This window comes from Pongo pygmaeus, chromosome 19, assembly GCF_028885625.2.
Source record: "Pongo pygmaeus isolate AG05252 chromosome 19, NHGRI_mPonPyg2-v2.0_pri, whole genome shotgun sequence".
NCBI lineage: Eukaryota > Metazoa > Chordata > Mammalia > Primates > Hominidae > Pongo > Pongo pygmaeus.
This window is the reverse complement of record NC_072392.2, coordinates 79,165,855-79,188,283: the sequence shown is the minus strand read 5'-3', so window position 1 is coordinate 79,188,283 and position 22,429 is coordinate 79,165,855. Positions and strand designations below refer to the sequence as shown.

The 22,429-nt window shown below is 52.9% G+C and overlaps 1 protein-coding gene across 5 annotated transcripts in view; it reads left to right on the top strand.

Annotated features, from left to right (window-relative positions):
• CRHR1 (corticotropin releasing hormone receptor 1) overlaps nucleotides 1-22,429 on the top strand; it is a 55,314-nt gene that overhangs the window by 5,581 nt on the left and 27,304 nt on the right. For 4 of the 5 annotated variants that reach the window (XM_054458856.2, XM_054458855.2, XM_054458854.2 and 1 more), the window contains exon 2: nucleotides 16,999-17,086. In XM_054458856.2, coding sequence (XP_054314831.2) covers nucleotides 16,999-17,086 — 88 coding nt within the window. Of the gene's footprint in view, nucleotides 1-16,998; nucleotides 17,087-22,429 lie in introns of those variants that run through there. The other variant, XM_054458857.2, reaches the window with a different exon arrangement.

Below are 22,429 nucleotides of genomic sequence, written 5' to 3'. Positions count from 1 at the left end.
CATCTGTCTAAAGCGGGGAAAATAATACCTACTTTATGGGATAATCATAATGACCTTGAGATGCCAGGTGTGAAATTACGCACAGTTGCACAGTGTCTGGCACACAGTAAGTGCATACTAAATATTAGCTATAGTAGTCACTTAATAAATCTTACCAACTTCCTCAGTCTAAGAAAGGCCATCAAAAGGAGGAGAGGTGAGGGGATGGGGGTAGAGGAAGGGTATTTGGCGTATAGAATCTCTTCCTGCCTTAGAGCACTTTTCACAGTCCCTGGGGAAAAGGGATCAGCTACCAGCCATCAGCTGAGCTTGAAGGTCATGGACAGACCTGAGCATCTGTGATATGGAGAAACCTGACAGTAAAAGTAGATATGTAGGGAGGATAATACGAAGTGATTCACTCACTGATGCAAACAATCATTTTGAAAATAACTAGCTGGATTCTATTAGACAACAGATTCTTAATCACTTGTTTTCTGAGTACGTGGTATCCGCTTCCACAAAATTGAATGGATGGCAGGAAGGGAGGGAGGTAGACTTCATGAAACGGGCATGTCAGAATCTGGCTTTGGAAGACGGGTCCCCTTCACGTAGAACTGCGGATTCAAATGCTTTAGCCAAACATGTTCTTTGTCAGCTGTCCACCCAGCAGCCATAAAACTGTTTCTGGGACAAATGAAGATGTTTGTGGCTGTTCTTTCTGCCTTATAAGCACAGGCAATTTGTCCATCTCACCCGCCTGGCACTGCTGGGCCCAGAAAGAAGCCTCAGCGAGGTGCTTTGAGATGGGATTTGTGGGGTGTGCACCTGCCTCCCTCCGCATGTCAGCTGGTTTCTAAGCCCCAGCCAGTCTGGTTGGGAGCCAGTGCGCCTAGGTCAGAGCCCAGAAAAACTGGCTAGACTGGTCCAGTCACTTCGTGGCTGCGGAACCAGGGAGGCAGGGCTTGTTCTAGACTGACCGCTATACTCTAGAGTCTACCCACTGGAGTTTTAAGAGGTAGTGGAAGCTATCAGGAAGCACAGTGAGAAGCTTAGTTGAACCTTTGAGTGCTGGGACGTCAGGGGCTTTAGGAGAATTGGGACAATATATTGGTCATCATCCCTGGTCAGTACCAAAGCCCACAGAGCTGAAAGGCACCTGCCTGTGGTGAAAGGCTAGGACAAGTGATGGCTGCAGCATTGCCATTTCCAGTGGGGGGTGCCCTCCCTCTGTGAGCCATCCATCTCTCCCTTCCTGTTTTCCCAGCTTCTTTGGCAAGGTGTGTGAAGGGCTCATTTCTAGAAAGCCCTTCCTAGCTCAGCAGAGGCCAGAGGTACCAGGCTGGGTGGGGAGCCTGTGCACAGAGACAGGGAAAAGGAGTGTGGCCAGGGGACAAGGGGCTGGGCTGGGTGGGCTGGAAAAGCAAACTGGGTCCAGGAGGGGTTTTACCCTGGGGGAAGGGCTGCAGGAGAGTCCAGGGCCATCTGCGGCACAGTCGTTACAGGTCCAGGCCCCCTGCACTGGGGACCCGACTGCACTCAGAGCACAGGCCTGGCAGGGTGCCCAAGGGCTCACTCAAGGTGGGTGATTTCATTCTTATAGAAGATGCGGAGAGACAGACAGACAGACAGTGAGAGAAGCAAAAGCGGAGGGAGAAGAAAAAGACCTGCCTGCCTGCCTTGGTCATTCTTGCTTTTAACTTTCTCCCTAGCATCCAAGAGAGCCTATGCCCGGGTTCTGAGGCCAGCAGTGGCATCTCCTGGAAACTTCCTCTCTCTTTCTCACAAGAATTCCTCCACCCATCCCTATCCTGGTGCCTGGGTGCCCAAAGCCATCCTCAGCTGTCAGGAGAGCCTTCGGCGCAGGGATGCCCCAGATGAGCTCCCACCATGATCCCACTCTCTTCCACTGCCCCCAGGGCTGCTCCTCCTCCCCAGAAGCAGGGTGCAGAAGGGACAGGATCTGTTGCCTCTGTGGGCCTACGTGTTTCTCAGTGGGCATTTTTTTTTCTCTCTCTGTTTCTCTCTCTCTCTCTCTCTCTCTCTCACACACACACACACACACACACACACGCTGGGACCCTGGCGAGTGAGCTACTTTGCAGTGTTCCTAACACCCGCACCTGCCACCCCCCTCAGAAGCCACTGTGTGGTCACCACCTCTCCTCTCCTCTAAGCACAGCCAGACCTGCACAGCAGGTGTGCGATGCCACCTCAAGGCCAGGGTTGGAGGCTGACTTCCAGAGGAGCAGCTGGGCACCCGGGGACCACGGGCTTAGCCGGGTGAGTGACTAGCAGGTTAGACAGCCTCCCCAGCATCCCTCAGCTGCCTATGCGTGGCTGGGAGCCCGAGAGGCTCAGCCACTCCTTCATCTTCCCAGACAGGTAGGACAAGGCTGGTCCTTGGAGGGAGGCTGGTCCTTGCATCCTGGGCTTGATCTTGGTCTGAGCCATGCCCTTCCCTTTCCTCTTTCTGCCAACTCTGCTCTTGTCCCTTGCCTACGCCACCCAGGTTCTTTTAAGCAGGTACACTGTTCACTGGCCAGGTGCGCCATTTACTGAGCTGCTCTTGCACTAAGGCCTACACAAATGACCCCATTGAGTCCTCCCATCCCCTTCTAGAGGGGAAAGAACCTGACGCTCCCCTAATCTCTTGCTCCTCACCCCTGGCCCTCTGCCTGAGTCGCACTGTTCTCCTTCCTCCCCTGCCAACCCCCACCCAGCAGAATATACATATATGACACTTCTCTTACAGGAGCTTCTGCCCCCGAGTCTCTCTGTGCCAATCTTTGTCTGTCATGTCCACCAAAGTCTTCCTGAACTGCCCCCACCTCCTCCTCCAGGAAGCCCTCCAATCTAAATCTGTCTCTCACTGGTTGTTCCTTTGTTCTCAGCTCATCCCATCCCCTGGTGTGAGCCTCTAGCTCATCGTGGATCCTGGGCTGTCCCACAACATGGGGTCTTACAGCTCTTTGATGTGTCCCCCCCACAGGGGGCTCAAAAACACCTACTAACCAGATTCCACATGGGCCCCTGGTGACCCACATCTAACCTGAGCCCTTGTTCCCACTGTAGATTATGAGCTCTGCCTAGACCAGAAAGATTCCCTTACAAAACAAAACAAAACAAAACAAAAAAATAACAAAACCTCTGTGTGCCCAGAACTTAGTCCAGAACTGTGCACACAGTAGGTGCACAGTAGATGCTGAAGTAAATGGAGGGTCTCTCCCGGCTCCCACTCCCCGATGAACGTCTGTCTGAGTGTGGAAGTGCTATGGCTACAGAAGACACAAGTGACAAGCCAGACAGATAGGTCCCTCTCTGCCTCCGTGTGTGGATTTGTGACTCAACGGCTTATCAAGGGGTACGCAGCAGCGCGGCTTAGTAACATTAAAAGATTCCAGCACTGCCCTGTGTTCCGCCTCCGGTCCCCATAGCACTGGGGGCGTTGTCCGCGTGCACGCAAGGGCAGCATGTTGCTTCATGAGCGGTTCTGGACAGGGATGGTGGGAGATGTTGCTAGAGGGAATTGTGGCCCTGGGCTTAGAAACAAAGGGGCAAGAAGGTCTCAGAAGCTGGGGCCTCCAGAGAGAAGGGTCAGGGCACTTTAACCTCCAAATAGGGACTGGGGAGGTGGCCTTGGTGGCATCCTGGGGTTCCCTCCGTGGTGCTGTCCTGGTTCTGCTGGTCATGAGGCAGGAATAGCCAGGCAAGGCAGGGATGCCAAGAGCATTGGCATTCCTGGTACCTTCGTGAGATCCCGTCCATTGGCATCCCACCCCTCCAGCTCCTTGTGAGTCGGTGTGGGGGGGCAGCCTGGGGCGTCTTTTCTCTCCTGATGGCTGGGGCCTCATGGCCTGACCGTGGAAGCTGCTGCAAGGCTGTGAAATGTGGGGGGTGCCTAGGAGTGGTGGGGCTCACATGCATCCTGGAGGAAGGACCACAGTCCCTAAAGCTGACAGGGCAGGAGGCCTAGGATTGGAGCTGACTTTGCCACTTCCTGGATGGGTGACCTTGGGCAAATCACACGACCTCTCTGGACCTTTGTGTCCTCTTTACTGGAACGACCACAATGCAGAATGAAAGAGGAAATGCCTGTGCTACTGCAAGGGGCCTGCTCCCACCAAAGGTCAGTGAGACCTGCTATTTTCATGGGTGGGAGTCCCACCCCAGGACTCCCCTCAAAACTAAGCCCAACTATCACTCAAGACCCGCCTCCTCCATGAGGCCTTCCCTGGTGAGCCAGGCATCACACTCTGTTCTCCAGCTAAAGCAGGGCTCTCAAACCAGCTGTGGGGAAGGACCACATGGATTTTTCCAATCCATGGCCAACTGGCATGTGGTCCTGCTGTGTAGCCTGCACCACGTGATTCACCTGGCAAGTCTGACAGCATCTGAATTGGTCTAGACCCTGTTTGATGAGATGAGTCTTGACTACATGCTCGGATGGCACCGCAGGGATGGATTCACATGAAATGCTTACTCTCCAGTTTTGTACTTCTCAAGTTGTAGACCAGGAACCAATTGTTGGTAGGTTGGCAAACTTGACCAGTCGGACCAGTACTCACCACCCTTTGAATAGCGTGGGCCTAAAGCCCTCCTTTGGGGCCAGAATTCACTGCCTGGCCCAGATCTCTGGTTCACCCTTCACACAGCCTGGCCTTCCTGCCATGCTTCTTGCACTTGTGTGTCTCCATTGCATGGATGTGAGTGATGTAGTGGCTCTTTCCGGCAGCCAAGGCTGGGTGACAGAAGAAGGAAGAACTCTTGTCCAGGAGGAGGAAACTCTTTGGTTTACTCAGACCCCTTACCCAGTGGCGGGTTCTGAGCAGGCCCCTTCCCCCTCCTTGTCACACTCATCAATCTGCACTTGGTGACAAAGTGAGCTGAGGACCCATGATCAGTGGTCGCAGCCCCTAGTGGGGCAAGGGCAGCCTTGCTCTGTGTGGGTTCCCCAAAGCTCATAGGACTTAGCCCCACGCTGTTCTACCCCTTGTCCCCACACTCATACAAGGTAAAGGAACCCCACTTCTCCAAGGCCCAGGACCCAGCTCTGCCTCCTGCCTCTGAGGTGCCGGCCCTGGGGAGGCTCTGGTGGAGCCTCGGCTGGGTGAGCTCAGCTCTCTGACTCTGGGAAGAGGCTGCTGTTCGAGCTCTTTCTGGGCTGCCTCATTCCTCAACTTTGGCTGCATCAGCAGGCAGACCTTCCTGCATCTCCCAGGCACCCCCTGCAGGAGGAGATCTAGAGGAGCTGACCCAGCAGGGCCAGGACAGAGTGAGTGAGGGGAAAGAGTTCCCATCTGCCCAGCTGGCCAGGAAAGGTCATTTCCACCAGTCCGCTGCCCTCAGACTGAGGCCAGGAGGTGGGAGACTGACTGATCCAAGGTCGCACAGGGCATTCAGCAAGAAGAGTGCAATCCAGGTCCCCTTCCTGCCTTGAAGGTGCCTCTCTCTTGTAATCCCACACTCTTCCCAAGGTCCCCTCTACAGCCACCTTCCTCCCCTCCCCCGCCCCCATAATGGGCAGGCAGGCAAGTGTCTTCAAAGCTGGGATGGAGCATTGCAACCCTCCAACCCAGGGCTTCCCAACCTCAGCACTATTGACATTTGGGGCTGGATAATCCTTCACTGTGGGGGCTGGCCTGTGCATTTTAGGATGTTTATCAGCATTCCTGGCCTTTACCCATTAAATGCCAGTCGCACCTCCCCCTTCCTGATTATAGCAAGCAAGAATATCTTCAGACATCGCCAAACGTCCCCCGGGAGGCAAAATGGCCTCCAGGTGAGAATCTCTGAGCTGGCTGAGTTATCCTCACTTCTGTTGATGCTTCAGAATCACTGGAACACATTTAAAAAACATAAGGGTCCCTGAGCTCCCCACAGGCCTATTGAACCCCAATTTTGGGGGTGAGGTGTGAGAAATGGGATTTTCTGTCTCCCAGGTCAGGTGTCAAGCACTGTCTGGAAATTCTGATTTTGTCTAAGTCACTGCCTTTACAAGTCTGGTTAGTCCTAATTTCTGCCCTAAATATCCCTGTTCGGTGGGGTTTGGTGGTCCAGCAGCCCTCTTTAAACTGACCTTTGGCCTTAGAAGGCAGTCGTTTTTCCAGGAAAAACAGCCCCAAAGCCTTTAGCATTTTTAAATAAAATAGAACCTAATTCCCAGCCACCAGTTTCACTTTTCCTTCCTGGCCGTCTTTAAATCCCTTTTAAAACGCAGCTCCATAAAGGACATCTTTCCTCTGCCGACACCGAAATCCCCCTCACTTTACACTTGTCAGAGAGCGGCTGAGCCGAGAGCACAGCTGATAGTGTCACCTGCGTAGCTGGTGTCTCTGCGGCTGTCCCCACACCTCGGCTGTGCCTCCCACCCACTCAGGGACGGTTTCCCAGTGTCTGGGAGCCACTCACAGCTAACAGCTCCCAGGGGCAGGCACTGGATCAGAACCCCGGGCTGGGCTCCCTTCTTCTGTGAGAGCCAAACAGAGCCCTTCCTGAGTCCCATCCATTGGCAGGGTCCTACTGGTGTCCGCCCCCTCGTTCCCACTGCCAGCTCTGGGGGAGCTGGGCTGCAGCCAGGAGCCAGAGTTTGAAAGGCAAAGGAAACCTGTACCCATGTGTCTTTTGGAGGATCCAGGCTTGTGACGAGGAAGAGGAGGGAAGGGAAGGCAGGCAGAGCAGGCAGGGAAACAGGCTGTGCTGCCCAGGGGCAGGAGCATGGCTCCAATCCCAGTCCCTCCAGTGACTGCAGTCAAAACCCTGGGTAAGTAAGTTACCGTCTCCGGGTGTACCAGTCTCTCGTTTGAACAGTGGGGAGATAGTAAAGGCTCTGACTTGCAGGGATCGAGAAGGATTAAATGAAGAAATTCACAGGGCCTGGCATTGTGCAAGCCTTCAGTTAAAGCTGAAGAAAGAAAGAAGGAAGAAAGAAAGGAAGGGAAGAAGGGAGGGAGGAAAATGGAAGCCAGGGAAGACTGAGAAAGGTAGGGTGGTTAAGACAGGGAGAGAGGAAGATGGGGAGGAGAGAGGCAGGAGGTCGAGAAGGCACGGGATACAAGAACATATTCATGAGTGAATTTGGGAGCAGATCATACCAAGACGGGGAGTAAGTGAATGCATGAGAGGCAGAAATGGAGGGAAGACAAGGAGGATGGGAGCTACGCTCCGGGCACCCCCTGCCCCCATGCTTAGCAAATCCGTATAATTGACCTGGATGTACACTCCACTCCTGTAGGTGACTGCTGCTGGCTTCTGGGAAAGAGTGGTGCTGGGAAGTGGGGTACATGCCCTGAGTGGGCAGGGGGCTGGGCAAGGGGCACTTCTGGGGAGAAAGGCCAAGTCAGGAAGGAAGAACGTGCAAAGTTGAGTAACAGAGTGGTGACCATTTGTGTGGCCTGCACACCTAGCCCCATGCTGTTTTTTCTTTTTCTTTTTTTTTTTTTGAGATGGAGTCTCGCTCTGTCACCCAGGCTGGAGTGCAGTGGCGCGATCTCGGCTCACTGCAAGCTCCGCCTCCCGGGTTCATGCCATTCTCCTGCCTCAGCCTCCCGAGTAGCTGGGACTACAGGCGCCCACCACCACGCCCAGCTAATTTTTTGTATTTTTAGTAGAGACGGGGTTTCACCGTGGTCTCCATCTCCTGACCTCGTGATCCGCCTGCCTCGGCCCCCCAAAGTGCTGGGATTACAGGCGTGAACCACCACACCCGGCCCCATGCTGTTTTATATGCACCATATTGTTGAATCTCTCCAGGAGCTTTGGGATGTGAATATTTTATCCCTATCAGCCCCATTTACAGATGGGGAAAATGAGGCTCGGAGAAGTTCGGTGATTCTCCCAAGGTCACACAGGTAGGAGGGGGCAGATAAAAGATTCCAACAAGCATCTCTCCAGCCCCAAGTTTAGAGATTTGAATTTCTACTCTCCTGTACAGCCTGGAGCCAGGGCATATTCAGACCTGGAAAGGAATATAGAGAACACAGTGACCTCCCCATTTTACAGATGAGGTAACTGAGGTGGGGAGGTGACTTCTCTACCATCACAGAGCAAGTTCAGCACAGTCAGCCCTGTGCTTCCCACCCAGAGTGCTTTTTCCTCTAGCACACCCTTCTGGAGTCCAAGGCGCGGGGCTATGGCGGGAGCAAGGAGAGGAGAGGGAGCTCCTGCTGAGCAGGAGGAATAGAGAGGAAAATGAGAAAAAGGAAACAGGCACCCCACAATCTCCTGCTGGGAATCATCATGAGACCCCGTGGTCAGAGGGGGCAGAAAGTGAAAACCCATCTGTTCACTTATTCATTCAGTCATGTATTTATTCAACAAACATGTTGGGGCCTGCTCTGTATCGGGCCCCACTGAGGATACAGAAATAGCTAAACACGGGCTGGGCAGGGTGGCTCACGCCTGTAATCTCAACACTTTGGGAGGCCGAGGTAGGTGGATCATCTGAGGTCAGGAGTTCGAGACCAGCATTGCCAACATGGCGAAACCCCATCTCTAATAAAAATATAAAAATTAGCCAGGTGTGATGGTGGGTGCCTGTTATCCCAGCTACTCAGGAGGCTGAGGCATGAGAATCTCTTTAACCCAGGAGGTAGAGGTTGCAGTGAGCCAAGATCGTGCCACTGCACTCCAGCCTGGGCGACAAGGCGAGACTCTGTCTCAGAAAAAAAAAAAAAAAGCCAAACACAGACCTTGCCCACAGGGAGCTTATAACCCAAGCTTATAACAGTACATCTGGAACCTTGGAGGGGTGTATGTGACTCTGGAGCTGGGGTCTCATGGCCCTTGCTGCCCTGGGGTGGGGGAGGCAGGTGACCCACTATTTCTAGCCCTGCTGCAAGGTTTTCTTAGGGGAGCAGAGGCATGAAGTAGCAGGGAGGGCGGGCGGGGGCACCCTGAGCCGGGGCCCCAGGGAGAAAAGCTGGGGGCGGGGAACACCCAGGCATCCCCCCTCCCTTAACTGTAGGCAGGAGATTTTCCTTTCCATTTTTTCTTCTCTGTACAACAGCAATTTAAGTTAATTAAATGTAACAATAAATTATTTCTCGCCTGCCTGGAATAATCTTTCAGTGCTCACCCACTTTGAGGGGAAGCACTGGCTCTTTGCCTTGAGATGGGAACTGGTTGTGGCTGTCACAGAAAGAGGCTGTGGGAGGAGGGCCAGGCCCGAGGCAGGACGGGGAGAAGCCTGGGCAGTCAAGAGGGCTGAGAAAGGACCCCTGGCATCGCTGTCCTCTGTCCCTAGTCTAGTTTTACTCTGGCTGGTCTCCACCTGTGGGTGGATGGGAAAAAGCTGCCCCATGAGGGTGCCCCTCTGCTGGTACACATCTTGCAAGTCTGTCCCCCACTGACCCCTCCGCTTGGCACTTCTGTAGCAAGAAATTCTGCAGAAACCACACAATTGCGTGTGGGGCCTGCCTTGCTCTTGTATTCAATTAGTCCGTAACTACAGATCTATCCCCCGTAGGTACAGAGACGTTTCTGAAGAGTTGATTGCACCGATGCTTTATTTCTGCAAACCAGATCCCAGTATTTAAATGCAACGGCGGACCCAGCTTTTTAGAGAAATCTTCATTTATGACCTCATTTCTTTTTCGCATTTAGATTTTCTTCTCTTGCCTTTGCTTAAAATAGGCTCCACCTGAACACAATGCAAAGCAAAGCAGAGTCAGAAGGGTCGGATATTGGGATTGTGGAGCCTGCAGGACCCCAGGACCCAGGACCTTGGCCAGCAGATGGAAAGTGTGGGCTGGGGCCCTTGCCTCTGGGGTCACCAGGGAGAGCTTCGATCTTGGCCACACTGGAGAGTCAAGGGCTTCTCTGGGCCCCGAGTCAGGGTCTGCCAGAGTCTCCCAGACCAGGGAAGGCAACAAGGGCTGGTTTCACTCTGACCTGCTGAACCGCCTCTGTGGAGCAGATGACTGTCGGCTGTCTCGCTGGGATGATGAGGGTGACAAGCTGGGATAATTCACTGCTCAGGAACCTGCCATGGTGCTCCAGGCCGACTGGATCCATCTCAGCCCAGTGTCTGAGGCCCTCCACAGGCAGCCTGCCACACCCCCACAAGCTCAGGACCCTCCCCTTGCTGGGAAGGCCCTCTCCCTCCCTCTGACAGCCACATCCACTCTGCCCCGACCTCCAGCTCACCTCCCCCAGGAAGCCTGCCCTCATGGGCACGGTGCTGACCCCATCTGAAACTCCATGGTCCCCCTGCCCTCAGTCTGTGCCTCATCTTGCCATCATCATGTATGTGTGTGTCTGTCTGTCCTTCCCCATCTCTTCTGAGTTCCTTTCCTTTTTTCCAAATCATGTACTTAGTCCTGGACTCTTTGAATGAAGGATCCCAGACCACCAAGGGGGTTGGAGACACCACTCAATCCAGTGGATTTCAAACCAAAAAAGCAACTTACCTTTTAAGCGGAAAAACTCCTTCCCAAAGCAAGGCTTCCTGAGAAGGCAGAAGGACCTAGCGGAAGATGACGAGAGGCCAGGTCCTGCCTGCGGGGCCTCCCCCAGGGCCCGGAAGGGACATCAGGAAAGCTGCTCCAGGCCAGCCCTCTGCAGTGGAGGCGCATTCTGGGGCCCAGAACAGCCAAGCCGGGCTGATGGCCCTGCTGATGCTTGTAGGGACTTTACATTGCAGATGCGGCTCTCCTGGTTCCCCCCAAATGGCCCATCTCCCAGTGAAGTGGGTAAGAAAGACCACATTGCCCCCACTTCGCAGATGAGGATGTTGAGTCTCAGAGGAGTCAGGTGACTCACCGAAAGCCACACAGGCAGTGGCAGGACTGCCTTGGGGCTCAGGAGAAGGGTGAGGGACCGTGTTGAAGGATGGCTCTCCAGCTGTGGCTCTGCCAAAGGCCAGCGCGGTCCCTGACCCCTGGGGGCTCTGGGGACTCTCCCAAGCTGAGCATCAGTGCTAGCTGTGAAAGGAGAGGGAAAACAGGCTCCCTTTTCCCTGTTCCCCAGGAACTTGTAGGAACCAGGCCTGAGATGCCTCAGCTGCCTCCAGGCCACCCCTCCCTCCCTCCAGTGGCCTTCAGGACCCTCCCCAAAAGGTTAATTACCGAATCATCACATCAAAGGAAATTGCACTTTTGTGCCTTAAAGACCAAACTGAGCTTCAGCAACACGGTTATTTATGGTCTCTAATAAGCATTTTCTGGGTGTGATTAACCTTTATACCAAAATCACACTGGGAATTGGGATGGCAGCTTCATTCCAGCCCCAATCTGCGCTGGCCCTGGGGGTGGGGATGGGGGTAGCAGCTGCAGCAGACTGGAGCAGACTATGTCAGAACCTGGCCCTCCACCCCCGCCACAGACTCCTGCACCACCTTCCTCACCTCTGCCCATCCCTTCTGCTAAGGCACTGTCTTGACCTGCGCCTGGCCAGCCAGAGGGCGCGACTCTCTTCACGGTTCATCTCCTTGAAAGACAGCAGGAGTACCTGCTTACTGAATCCCAGCTACTAGAAACAGTTATGTGACACTGGGCACATCAACTACCCCAGACTTAAAATGGGAGCATGATACCCGCCCGGTCCGCTTTCCCTTCCATGCCAGGGACCCACTAGATCTTTGGAAAATCCTTTTGCGAGATGCTATAATTGAGCCACACACACCCTTGGCCTCAGACTTTAACCTTGAAGGTTTGGCTCTTTGGTGAGTGGAGAGATTTGTAGCTGAGCCGCAAGTTTTATTTGGAGCCTTGGGGCTGCCAGGCTGGTGCACGGAAGTGAGGCATTAGCCAGTGAGTGAACCTCGTGCTCTGCCAGCTTCAGCTTCAGTGCCGTTTTGATTTTCTCTGCTAGTTGGAAGATAGTAAATCACATGAAGTCTTGAAAACTTGGTTCTGAAAGGAGCGCCAGTGGCTGGGAGTGGTGATGGAGTGGAGGAGCAAGAGGCATCCGAGAAAGGCCAAAAGCACTTTGGTTTGATTTCAGAGAAGATGACATGTTCAGTTCACCCCATTTACCATATGCTTCGACTGTAGTTCCCGCTGTTTCAGGGTGCTGGTTGTTGGTGAGAAGTGGAGGAAGCCAAGAACCCTCCCCAGGAAAATGGTTTTCGTCACGCACACCAACTGCATTTATTTGCATATCTTCACACTGCCTGCTCCCCAGGTTAAGAATTCTGTGTTTTTTTAATTTTGTTTTGTTTTTTGTTGTTTTTGCCCAGCGTGGTGGCTCACCCCTGTAATCCCAGCACTTTGGGAGGCCGAGGCCGGCGGATCACTTGAAGTCAGGGGTTTGAGACCAGCCTGGCGAACATGGTGAAACCTCATCTCTACTAAAAACACAAAACCTAACCAGGCATGGTGGTGCAGGCCTGTAATCCCAGCTACTTGGGAGGCTGAGGCAGGAGAATTGCTTGAACCCAGGAGACAGAGGTTGCAGTGAGCCGAGATTGCACCACTGCACTCTAGCCTGGGCGACAGAGCAAGACTCTGTCTCAAAAAACAAACAAACAAAAAATTCTCCATTTTAAGGGCAAACAAACAACATCCTTGGAACTTTGGTGGCCTGTTCCTGCCAGTGCAGTAATTGCCTGTTGATGGAGATAGAAAAGCACAGTGGAGCTTGAAGAGGAGATCAGTGGATGGTGGGAGGAAAAATGCAGGAAATCTCTGGACTTTTCATGGAAGTGTGATTCAGGAATAAGGCAGAAACCCTCACAAACCTTCCGCAGAGCAAGAGGTGGCACAGGCACAGATTCTGCTACAGAGCAGACCTTTTCGGAGAGGAAAGGTTGGTTTGGGAATTTTAAGAAGCATTTTTCTTTGCATAATGCAACGCCAGTCCTCTGTGTTTAGAAAATGGCCGTGTGAACCATCACATTCAAGAGAGGGACACAAGTGTCAGGGTTCTAGGCAGCCAAGGGCAGACTAGCCCTTTGCCTGGCATTGGGCTTCGTTTTCTGACGAATCAAGATTTGCTCTGCTCCTCTGTGCACGCCAGGACATTAAGATGCGAGAATAAGAACTTACAGCCTGTATATTTGCCATCTAATTAGTGTGTTGGGTCCTAAGTGCTTTGTGCCGAGGTGGTTTTCGTGCACTTAGGCTGGTCTAAGGGCTCTACTCGTGAGCCTCACGGGCACAGGGTCCAGTGCGTGTACACAGTGCACTGGGAAAAGGGGTACATTGGAGGGAGAATTGAGGTGCTTTGCTTTGGAGGGTTGAGCAGATACTACTAAGCAGAGGGGCCCTGGAACTGGCCTCTGAAGAATGCAGAGTTGACCAGGTGACCGGGGGCGGGGGGTGGCACAGACTGCATGGGCAGAGGGTTGCAGACATGAGAAGGATCCCAGATACTGGGAGATGATAAGTAATTGGATGGGAATAGAAGGTGATGTGCCTTCAAGGTGGGGGATCTGAAAGACCGGAGCACGAAGCACAGCTTAAGGATTAGATGGATAAGTGGAATGTCAGGCAATGGGGCTGATATTGTCAAATAGGATGTCTCCAGTTTCTTTTCTTTCTTTTTTATTTATTGTATTTATTTGTTTATTTTGAGATGGAATCTTGCTCTGTTGCCCAGGCTGGAGTGCAATGGCGCGATCCGGCTCACTGCAACCTCCACCTCCTGGGTTCAAGCAGTTCCCCTGCCTCGGCCTCCTGAGTAGCTGGGATTACAGGCACGCCACCATGCCTGGATAATTTTTGTATTTTTAGTAGAGATGGGGGTTTCACCATGTTGGCCAGGCTGGTCTCCAACTCCTGACCTCAGGTGATCCGCCTGCCTTGGCCTCCCAAAGTGCTGGGATTACAGGCGTGAGCCACCGCACCTGGCCAGTGTCTCCAGTTTCTTTAATTTGCCTGTGGCTGAGCTGGTTCTGGGAGCCCTAGTTTGAGAGAGAGAGAGAGAGTGTGTGTGTGTGTGTGTGAGTGTGCATGTGTGTGTGTTGGGAGGTGGCGTGGGCAGATGTGGAGTGGGAAACGAGGAGCAAAGATTTCTAGTCCTCTTCTAGAAGGGGTCTCTGGCCCTAGCATCTGAGCTGCCCCTCTCTGGGGACAGAGCCGAGCCTGGGTCCCTGCTGATTGCTGAGCGGGCAGTGCAGCTTTGTCATGGGGACACTTTGCTTTCTGCTTAGCTGGCAAGAGCCACCGGCTGGCCTGGTGGCCTCCTCCTCTCTCTACTTCTGCGTTTTCACTTGGAAAATGAGGGTAAAGATATTTCTCCATCCCTCTGGAGACTGTGAAGTTTAATTACTGATTAATAAAGTGTTGGAAGTTCCTTGAGGCCAGAGAGATGAATGGGTTTGTTATCATCACTCCTGAGTCCCAGGCGCATGTTGGCTAACCCTAGTGCCATCTTGCTGAGTGTCCCATGTGCAGAGCACAGGATGGGGGTGTGGGGCTGGGGTTATGCTTCAGAACCTGGAGCTTGGTCCAGGGCAGAGAGACAGCTATGAGAGTACCAGCAAGGGAATGGAGTGAACAAAGCCACTACAAACTCAGGCACTACCGACTCAGGGGACCATGTGGGTGAGTCATGGGTAGTGGGGACCAGACTCTGACGAGGAGTGGGCACTATTCCCCTGGACCTTGGAATGTGGGTGGGAGAGAGGGGAGCAGAGTCTGCTTTCATCATCGGGACAGGAGTGGGAGGGAGTGGGTACCGTGAAAGGGGGTGGCCCTGGTGGGGTGGGGTGGGGTGAGATAAGGGAGAACATTCCCAGCAGGTGAACATGGAAAAGGCAGGTCAGTTAGCTTCTAAGGACAGGGAGAAGGTCCTGAGATCCGAAAAGGGTGAGTGGAGAGGAGTCCAGGGAAGAGAGGATGGACAGCCCTGGAGGGTACGGGGCAGGCAGGGAGGGAGGGATGGAGTCTGGCTTGGGAAGACGGTGCATGAGTAGGGCCCAACTGGAGTGAAGCAAGTGAGGCATTTCCTCAAGCCCACCCCAGAAGGAGGTGCCAGCAACCTCAGTAATCACAACAGATAATTTTTTTGTTTTGAGATGGAGTATTACTCTGTCGCCCAGGCTGGAGTGCAGTGGCGCGATCTCGGATCACTACAGCCTCCACCTCCCGGGTTCAAGCAATTCTCCTGCCTCAGCCTCCCGAATAGCTGGGATTACAGGTGCCCGCCACCATACCTGGCTAATTTTTGTATTTTTAGTAGAGACGGGGCTTCACCATGTTGGCCAGACTGGTCTTGAACTCCTGACCTCAAGTGATCCGGCCTCCCAAAGTGCTGGGATTACAGGCATGAGCCACTGCACCCGGCCATGATAGATAATATTTTAATATCATTACTGACTTTTTCCCTTTTTGCCCCAAGCTCCAACATGGCCCAGCACTGTTACTGAGCCTATCTTTCCTTTAAAAAGTTTTTGATATTTTGCTCGTCATGGATTTTTTGGCGTTAATCTTTATTTTAAAAAAATAATTATGTTAAAATATTCCGTATCTTGACGACTAAGATTTTCGATGCTCCCTTCACTTTTGCCCTCACCACGTGGAGTCCCGGCCCCTCGCGAGAAGGCTGCATGCTGCCTGGGCTGGCCACCGACCTGCTTCTAGCCTACACCCTAGCCTAGCAGCTCTGCTCACCAAGGGACTTGACAAGCTCCTACCTCTCTCGCGATCTTATTTTCCTGCTGTGAAATCCTAAGCTGGCTTCTAGAGCTAAGGGTCTGTGTCTGAGGCTCTGTAGTGAAATTTGCAGTTGGTACAGAAATGGGCTGGGGCTGAGACACCTGGCCATGGGGTTGGGGGCCTCAGAAGGAGCAGACCCCAAGAAGAAACAGCAGAGAAGTAATGAAGAGAGCAGCCTCCCATGAGGCCTCTCGGGCTTCGGGCTCACCACCCTGTCTGGGAACTCTGCTGGTGGCCGGGCACCCAGCTCCCCACAGCCAGAGGGAAGGACCGGTTACAATGTCCCCTCTCCCTGCCCCTCACTCAAGCTTCTTAACCCCTTTTGAATCAAATCCCAGGGGAAACAGCCACCTCTCCTCCAACAACTAAATAAAAACCACTAAGTTCAGATCAGTTAACATATCCTTCTTGAGTGCCTCTTGTATACCAGAAACACAATGTCATTCATTCATTTCTTCAGCAAAATTGAGTGCAATGAACAAAATCCCTGCTCCCCCACGCAGCGTAACGGGGGGCTGGACACTTGGCCTCTCTCTTGACTCTAACCCTGTCGGGAGGAGGGTAATGCGATGGTTGTGTGGGTGGGTTTAGTTGAAGAAAGGGCAGCCCTCCAGGTATAGGGCCTATGCCACTCTCTTCCCAACCGGGCTAAAATTCTGGAAGCAGAGTGACACGGAGCCTTCAGGGAGGTTAAAGAGCAAAGGTCTGCCCTAGAATAGGGTGTCCATCTTTCCAGACACATTTATCCCTTACCTCTCTGTGCTTCAGTTTCCTCATCTGCAAATAGGCACAGCCACACCAGCCCCAGAGAAAATTTAGTGCCACAGCAGATGTACAAGAGCTTGATAAATGGTGAGGCACAATTTGTGATGACGGATAATTAGGCAGGCGGGGATGAGGGCCCAGGAAACAGTTCACAAAACAAGAGGCCAGCTCTGGAGGAAGGGAGGGAAGTGGGTGCACGCATGGGGATCTGTGAAGCCGTGGTGGTCAGCGGGCTGGTGGGAGGGAGTGTGTGTGTGTGTGTGTGTGTGTGTGCACGTGCACACGTGTATATGGTGGGACACCGTTGGAGCATGTTCAGGATCCCATGGGGATGGTGGTGGCTTCCTCTGGCAGCACACAGCCCCTAGGGGTAAAATTCGCCTCTTCCCTAGGAGCCCGGGCTCCTGATCCTGTCAGCTTCCCTGCCAGGCCCCTCCATGAGCAGGGCAACTCCAGATCCTCCAGGCAGAGAGGACCCAGAAGGAGGAGAGAGGAGATGAGGGGCGGGTGTCTGGGAAGCGACTGGATGTGTGACAGGGCGGGAGGGGAGGCAAGCAGGTGCAGTGTCACCCCTGCAGTTTTCCTGGGTGATGGAGCAACAGGCTCATGGCTCATGGCACCTGCCTAATGTGTCCTTCGCCTCCTGTGCCTGCAGGCCCTTCTCCTTCTGGGGCTGAACCCCGTCTCTGCCTCCCTCCAGGACCAGCACTGCGAGAGCCTCTCCCTGGCCAGCAACATCTCAGGTGAGTCCCCTCAACCCCCTCCTGCAAGATTCCGGATCACCACAATGCCCCCCACCCCAGGTATCCCAGAGCCTGCACACAGAACCATGCCCTATGGCAGGATTTGCAGAGTCATTTCCTCTCCAGGGCTCCAAGCAATTCTTCACTTCTCCACCGAGTGCTGTGTTGAGAAGGATCCTGAGGTTGGGTGTAAGGTTGGTGGGGAAGAGCTGCAGTTGGTTAGTAGCACCTGCCGTGGGCACAGGAGTTTGCAGCAAGGATTCTGAGTAGTTATCTTCCCTGCTTTAGGGTGGGCATAGGGGAAGGCATCCCAGCCTTGCTGCTGAGTTGTGACTTGGGGAGGCATCAAGGGAGGAAGAAAGGCTGTCACAGTCTGCGGCTAAAAATGCCCAGAGTGTAATACTCCGTGGTGCTAACCCGTGCCAGGCACTGATCAAGGACTGGAGCTGTATTAACCCAATTTGCACAATGTCCCTCTGAAGTAGATGCTGTTGTCCCCATTTTACACATAAGAAAACTGAGGCACAGAGAACTAGTAAGCGCCAGAGCCCTGAGTGGAGCACGGGCAGCCCAGCTTCTGGTTGTGGTCTCCAGCGCCGTGCTCTGTATCTCTCCAATAGAAAAGACAGCATGGCTGCAAATATTATTAATATCTGTGTGACTTTACCATTTACAGAGTGCTTTTGCATAATCATTTCATCCTCACAAGAGTGTAAAGCCCAACATTTGTACAGTTGAGGAAACTGAGGCATGGGAGAGTTACATAACCCCCATGGCACTGCACGGCCAGTACATGGCAGTGACTGGGACCCAAATCTAGGTGTTTGGGCTGCCAAGGGCATGTCTTTTAAAACTTTGGGTGTGGTCCTGGGCATGGCTGCTGCTGGGCAAAAATGGAGAGGGTCCCTGCACCTGAGTGTCTTTGGAAGGCTCGTGGACCTTCTATTTAAGTCTTCAAGCCTCTCGTTGATTCACACCAACTCTTTCATGAAGCACTTACTACACAGCAGGCCCCATGCAGGGCACTGGGGGAAACAAGAGGGGCTCACAGTCTAGTCTGGGCGTCGAATCCACAAATGCATGTGCGATGAGGCAGAGTGCAAGACGCATGCTAGCAAAGAAAGAGACACAAGTGTCTGCAGGCAGGCAGGAGGCCTTCATTTCTGAAGCTGGCTCTGTGGGGACAGGAGGCCTCCACAACTCAGGGCAGCTGCTTCCTGGCCAGCTGTTCCTTCACTAGGGAGAGCCTGGGGGCAGAGGAACAAGCCCTGGACTTGGAGAAGGCACACTGGGTTCCTGCGCTGGCTCACAGAAGGTGCCTGGTCATGTCCTGGCTAGGGGTGGGTACTGGTAGCCGCAGGGATGAGCATACCCTCAACCCCTCTTGAACCTCACCTTGCCCAAGTGTAGAGGGATAGGGGGGCTGTTACCTGCCCCTAGGATCTCTTATGAGATTCAATGCACTAAGTTTTATGGCAATATTTCACAAACTGTAAACTGTAGAGTGTCATGCCAGTACTAGGTTTGGTTTGGTTTGGTTTGGTTTTAGAGATGGGATCTCACTCTGTCACCTAGGCTGAAGTGCAGTGGCACAATCATAATTTAATGCAGCCTTGATCTTCTGAGCTCAAGGAATCCTCCTCTCTCAGCCTCCTGAGAAGCTAGGACTACGTGCACACCACCATACCTGGCCTAATTTTTTGAAATTGTTTTGTAAAGACAGGGTCTCTGTTGCCCAGGCTGGAGTGCAGTGGCACGTTCATAGCTCACTACAGCCCAGATCTAGGCTCAGGTGATCCCCCTATCTCAGCCTCAGCAGGCTTTTAAAAGGCTTACTGTATAGCTGGAATGAAGGGAGGTACTTGCCAGTAATTGCTCATAATGATGGAGGGAGCAGGGAGGCTAGGCAGGGGTGGTGCAAATCCAGGGAGGCTTCCTGAAGGAGGAATTTTCAAGGTGAATATTAAGAGACACTGTTAGTATGAACTGGCAGAGAAGAGCCAGTGCTGTGAGCTACAGCAGGAGGTGAGCAAGGACCAGTAGGTGGGTTTGGCGGAAGGACCAGGGAGAAGTGAGGAGGGAGGAGTGGGAAACCGAGAAGGTACTGGGAGCCCAGAGCATCTGGCTGCAAAGTTGGTTAAGCTGTGCTTGGGGAATGGGGAAGTAAGTTCTTGAGCATTAGTCTGGAGTTCTAGGAGAGAGAGATGGGGAGGGAGGAGAGCTGCTCAGAGGCTGGGCCTGAGAGGAAAGGCCCTATCCCCAGCACCACCATGCTCTGGGGCCAGGTCAGGCTCTATCAACTTGTTCGTTATGCTCAGGAGGAGAGACATCCCTGAGCCCACGAAGGTGTCACCTGTCCTTGGAGCCAGCAGGCCATGATGAATAGTGTTCATTCCCGAGTGATTTGTACTCTGTGCCCGTGCCCCCAGCCCAGCCCAGCCTGCCTGGCTGCATGGCACACGATCCATCACCCTCCACAATGGCCTCTGATAATGGGCCATTTGTCTTCTGACTTGGAGACCTACCCAGACCGACGGGCACTGGTAGAGACAGATGGTGAGGGTGGGGCGGAGGGGCGAGACAGATGGATGGGCGTCTGGCCGGGGCAGCTGGCACTGAGCCAGGGCCTTTGGGGGGCCTTTCACGTGCCTCATGCCAGGAACTGGGAGTGGGTCCCCGGGGCTGAGGCCTATCATGTGGCAGACCACAGACTTGGCGACTCATAAAATCATGGCATGAGTATGACAATGCCAGGAGGTAATAGAATTATTTACTAATGACATCACAGACAAATAGAATCTGAGTTGACAATTACCTGGGGTCATCAGTTCTCATCTCTGGTCTTAAGATAGTGAATGATAATTAATAATAGCTAGGCCAGGCACGGTGGCTCACACCTGTAATCCCAGCACTTTGGGAGGCCGAGGCAGGCGGATCACTTGAGGTCAGGTGTTCGAGACCAGCCTGGCCAACATGGTGAAATCCCGTCTCTACTAAAAATAAAAATAAAAAATTAGCCGGGCTTGGTGGCGGGCGCCTATAATCCCAGCTACTCAGGAGGCTGAGGCATGAGAATCGCTTGAGCCTGAGAGGCCGAGGTTGCAGTGAGCCCAGATCACGCCGCTGCACTCCAATCTGGGCGACAGAGCGAGACTCTGTCTCAAATAATAATAATAATAATAATAGCTAATATTTATTTAGTGCCCACTGTGTGTTGGACGCCATTCCAAGTGCTTTAATCTCATTCAATCATTACAATACTATAGTCAGGAATATTTTTATCCACATGTTACAGTAGAGGAACCTAAGGCTCAGAGAAGTTAAACCAGTTGCCCAAACACACTAAGCAGTTACTAAGCAGTGGCTGCAAGATATAAACCATGTGGGCCTGACTTCAGATTTTGCCACCAGCACCGTGTTATGTGGCCACTCAGAGCCAGGGTGCCCAGGGCCCGGTGTAGTCAGCCGTCTAGGGGTGCAGTGCCACCCCTGCAGTTTTCCATACCCACACTAGGTTTGCACATGGCCCCATATTCTCCTCCATGTCTCCCGTATGCCTGGCACTGTACTAGCTGCTGGGAAGGCAAAAGTGAGGAGCCCACAAACCCGCAGGACAGGAGGGCCATCCACTTGTTCTGATGGATCACACACCCTACACAGGCATCTTTCTTCTCTGCCCAGCCAAAGAGAAGGCAGCTCAGCCATGAGGTGGCCGAGCAAAGACCAGGTTTCTGCCACCCTCTCCATGTCAGGGGACCCAGGCAGAGACCCTGCCCATTCATCCCACAGCACATTCCTCTGACTGGGCAAGAATGTGTGTTTCACAGGCTGCCCTTAGGCCACCTGGCTGCTCCCGCTCTGGACAGCCTGGGCTGAGTCCCCCTCCTGGGTTTAAGCCAAATAGGGAGAAGGGCTTCCCAGCCACAGGGCTGCTGCCAAGTGCCCACCTCCAGAAGCCGCTGATGGGAGACCTGACATAACTGGGACAGAGCCAGGTTCCAGCTTCCTCTGAAGTTATCTACCATGGGCGGATCTGCCGAGCACATGTGGACCCTGAGCCTGATGGGAGGCAAACTGTGTAACCTACTTGGGGGAAGAAGCCAGTGCCTGATTGTGCACAGCACTAAATAGGCCACCTTCAAAGGGCTCTTACCTGTTCATTAAAGCAGCCCTCCCAGGACCCTGACCCTGCAGGGTTTCTTCCCTGGCAGGTGGGAGCCCTCCACACCTCTCCTCTGCTCTCCCTTTGCAGGGATTTGAGGCAGTCTGACCAGAATGCGGGCCCCACACATTTGTTCTGTGCATGTGTGGGGAAGGAGGAAGATATAGGACCGGTTTTTGCCTTACTTTAGCCCACTTGACTCCCGCAGCTCACCCCCAACCTAAAGGCCTGTGGTGACGAGGGCTGGTGAGTGGGTTGGTTCTACTCCCACATCCCCAACCAGGAAAGACCCTGAAGGTATCCACCTGCCCCGTGAATGAGGGAGTGAGCCACAGACTGATAGGAACGTTGACACCTCAGACACACCAAGCACACACCTGCTCCGGGGCCCTTGTACTTGCAGTTGCCTCTGCCGAGAACCCTTTCCCCGCAGGTTTTCTCCCTCACTTCCTTTAGGTATCTGCTTAAATGGTAGTACTTTAGAAGCCACCACACTAAAATAGCACATTTGTCAGCCTTTATCTCTTTGCACTGCTTAGTTTTTCTCCATCATATTTCTCACTGGTTAACAGAAATGTGTGTGTGTGTGTTTGCTGCCTCTCCACTAGAACGTAAGCACCATGAGGTCAGGGCATTTATTTTATTCATTATTATATCCCAAGCCCCTTGAACATTTCTTAGGTAGTCAGTAAATAATAGCTGTCTCTTGGTATCCATGGGGGACTGGTTCCAGAACTCCCTATGGATATCAAAATGCAGGGATGCCCAAGTCACTGATATAAAATGGAGTAGTATTTGCATATAACCTATGCACATCCTCCTGTATACTTTAAGTCATCTCTAGATTATTTCTAATACCTAATACAATGTAAACATTATATAAATATAAATAGTTGTTACACTGTACTGTTTAGGGAATAATGACAAGAAAAAAGTCTGTACATGTTCAGTACACTTTTCCCCAAAACCTATGGATATGGAGAAACAACTGTACTTGTTAAATAAAGAGCAAAGTCACTATTCCTTAATTTACCAGGAGAGGCCCTGCAGGACAGGGAGCTGTCAGGAGGCGTTGGCACCTAACAGCACCTCTGCCTTTGTGCAGCTGGCTGGTAAATTGGCTTGGCTATTTGCAAGGTTGGATTACTCTGGTCCAAATTCCTCCTCATCCCAGGACTATG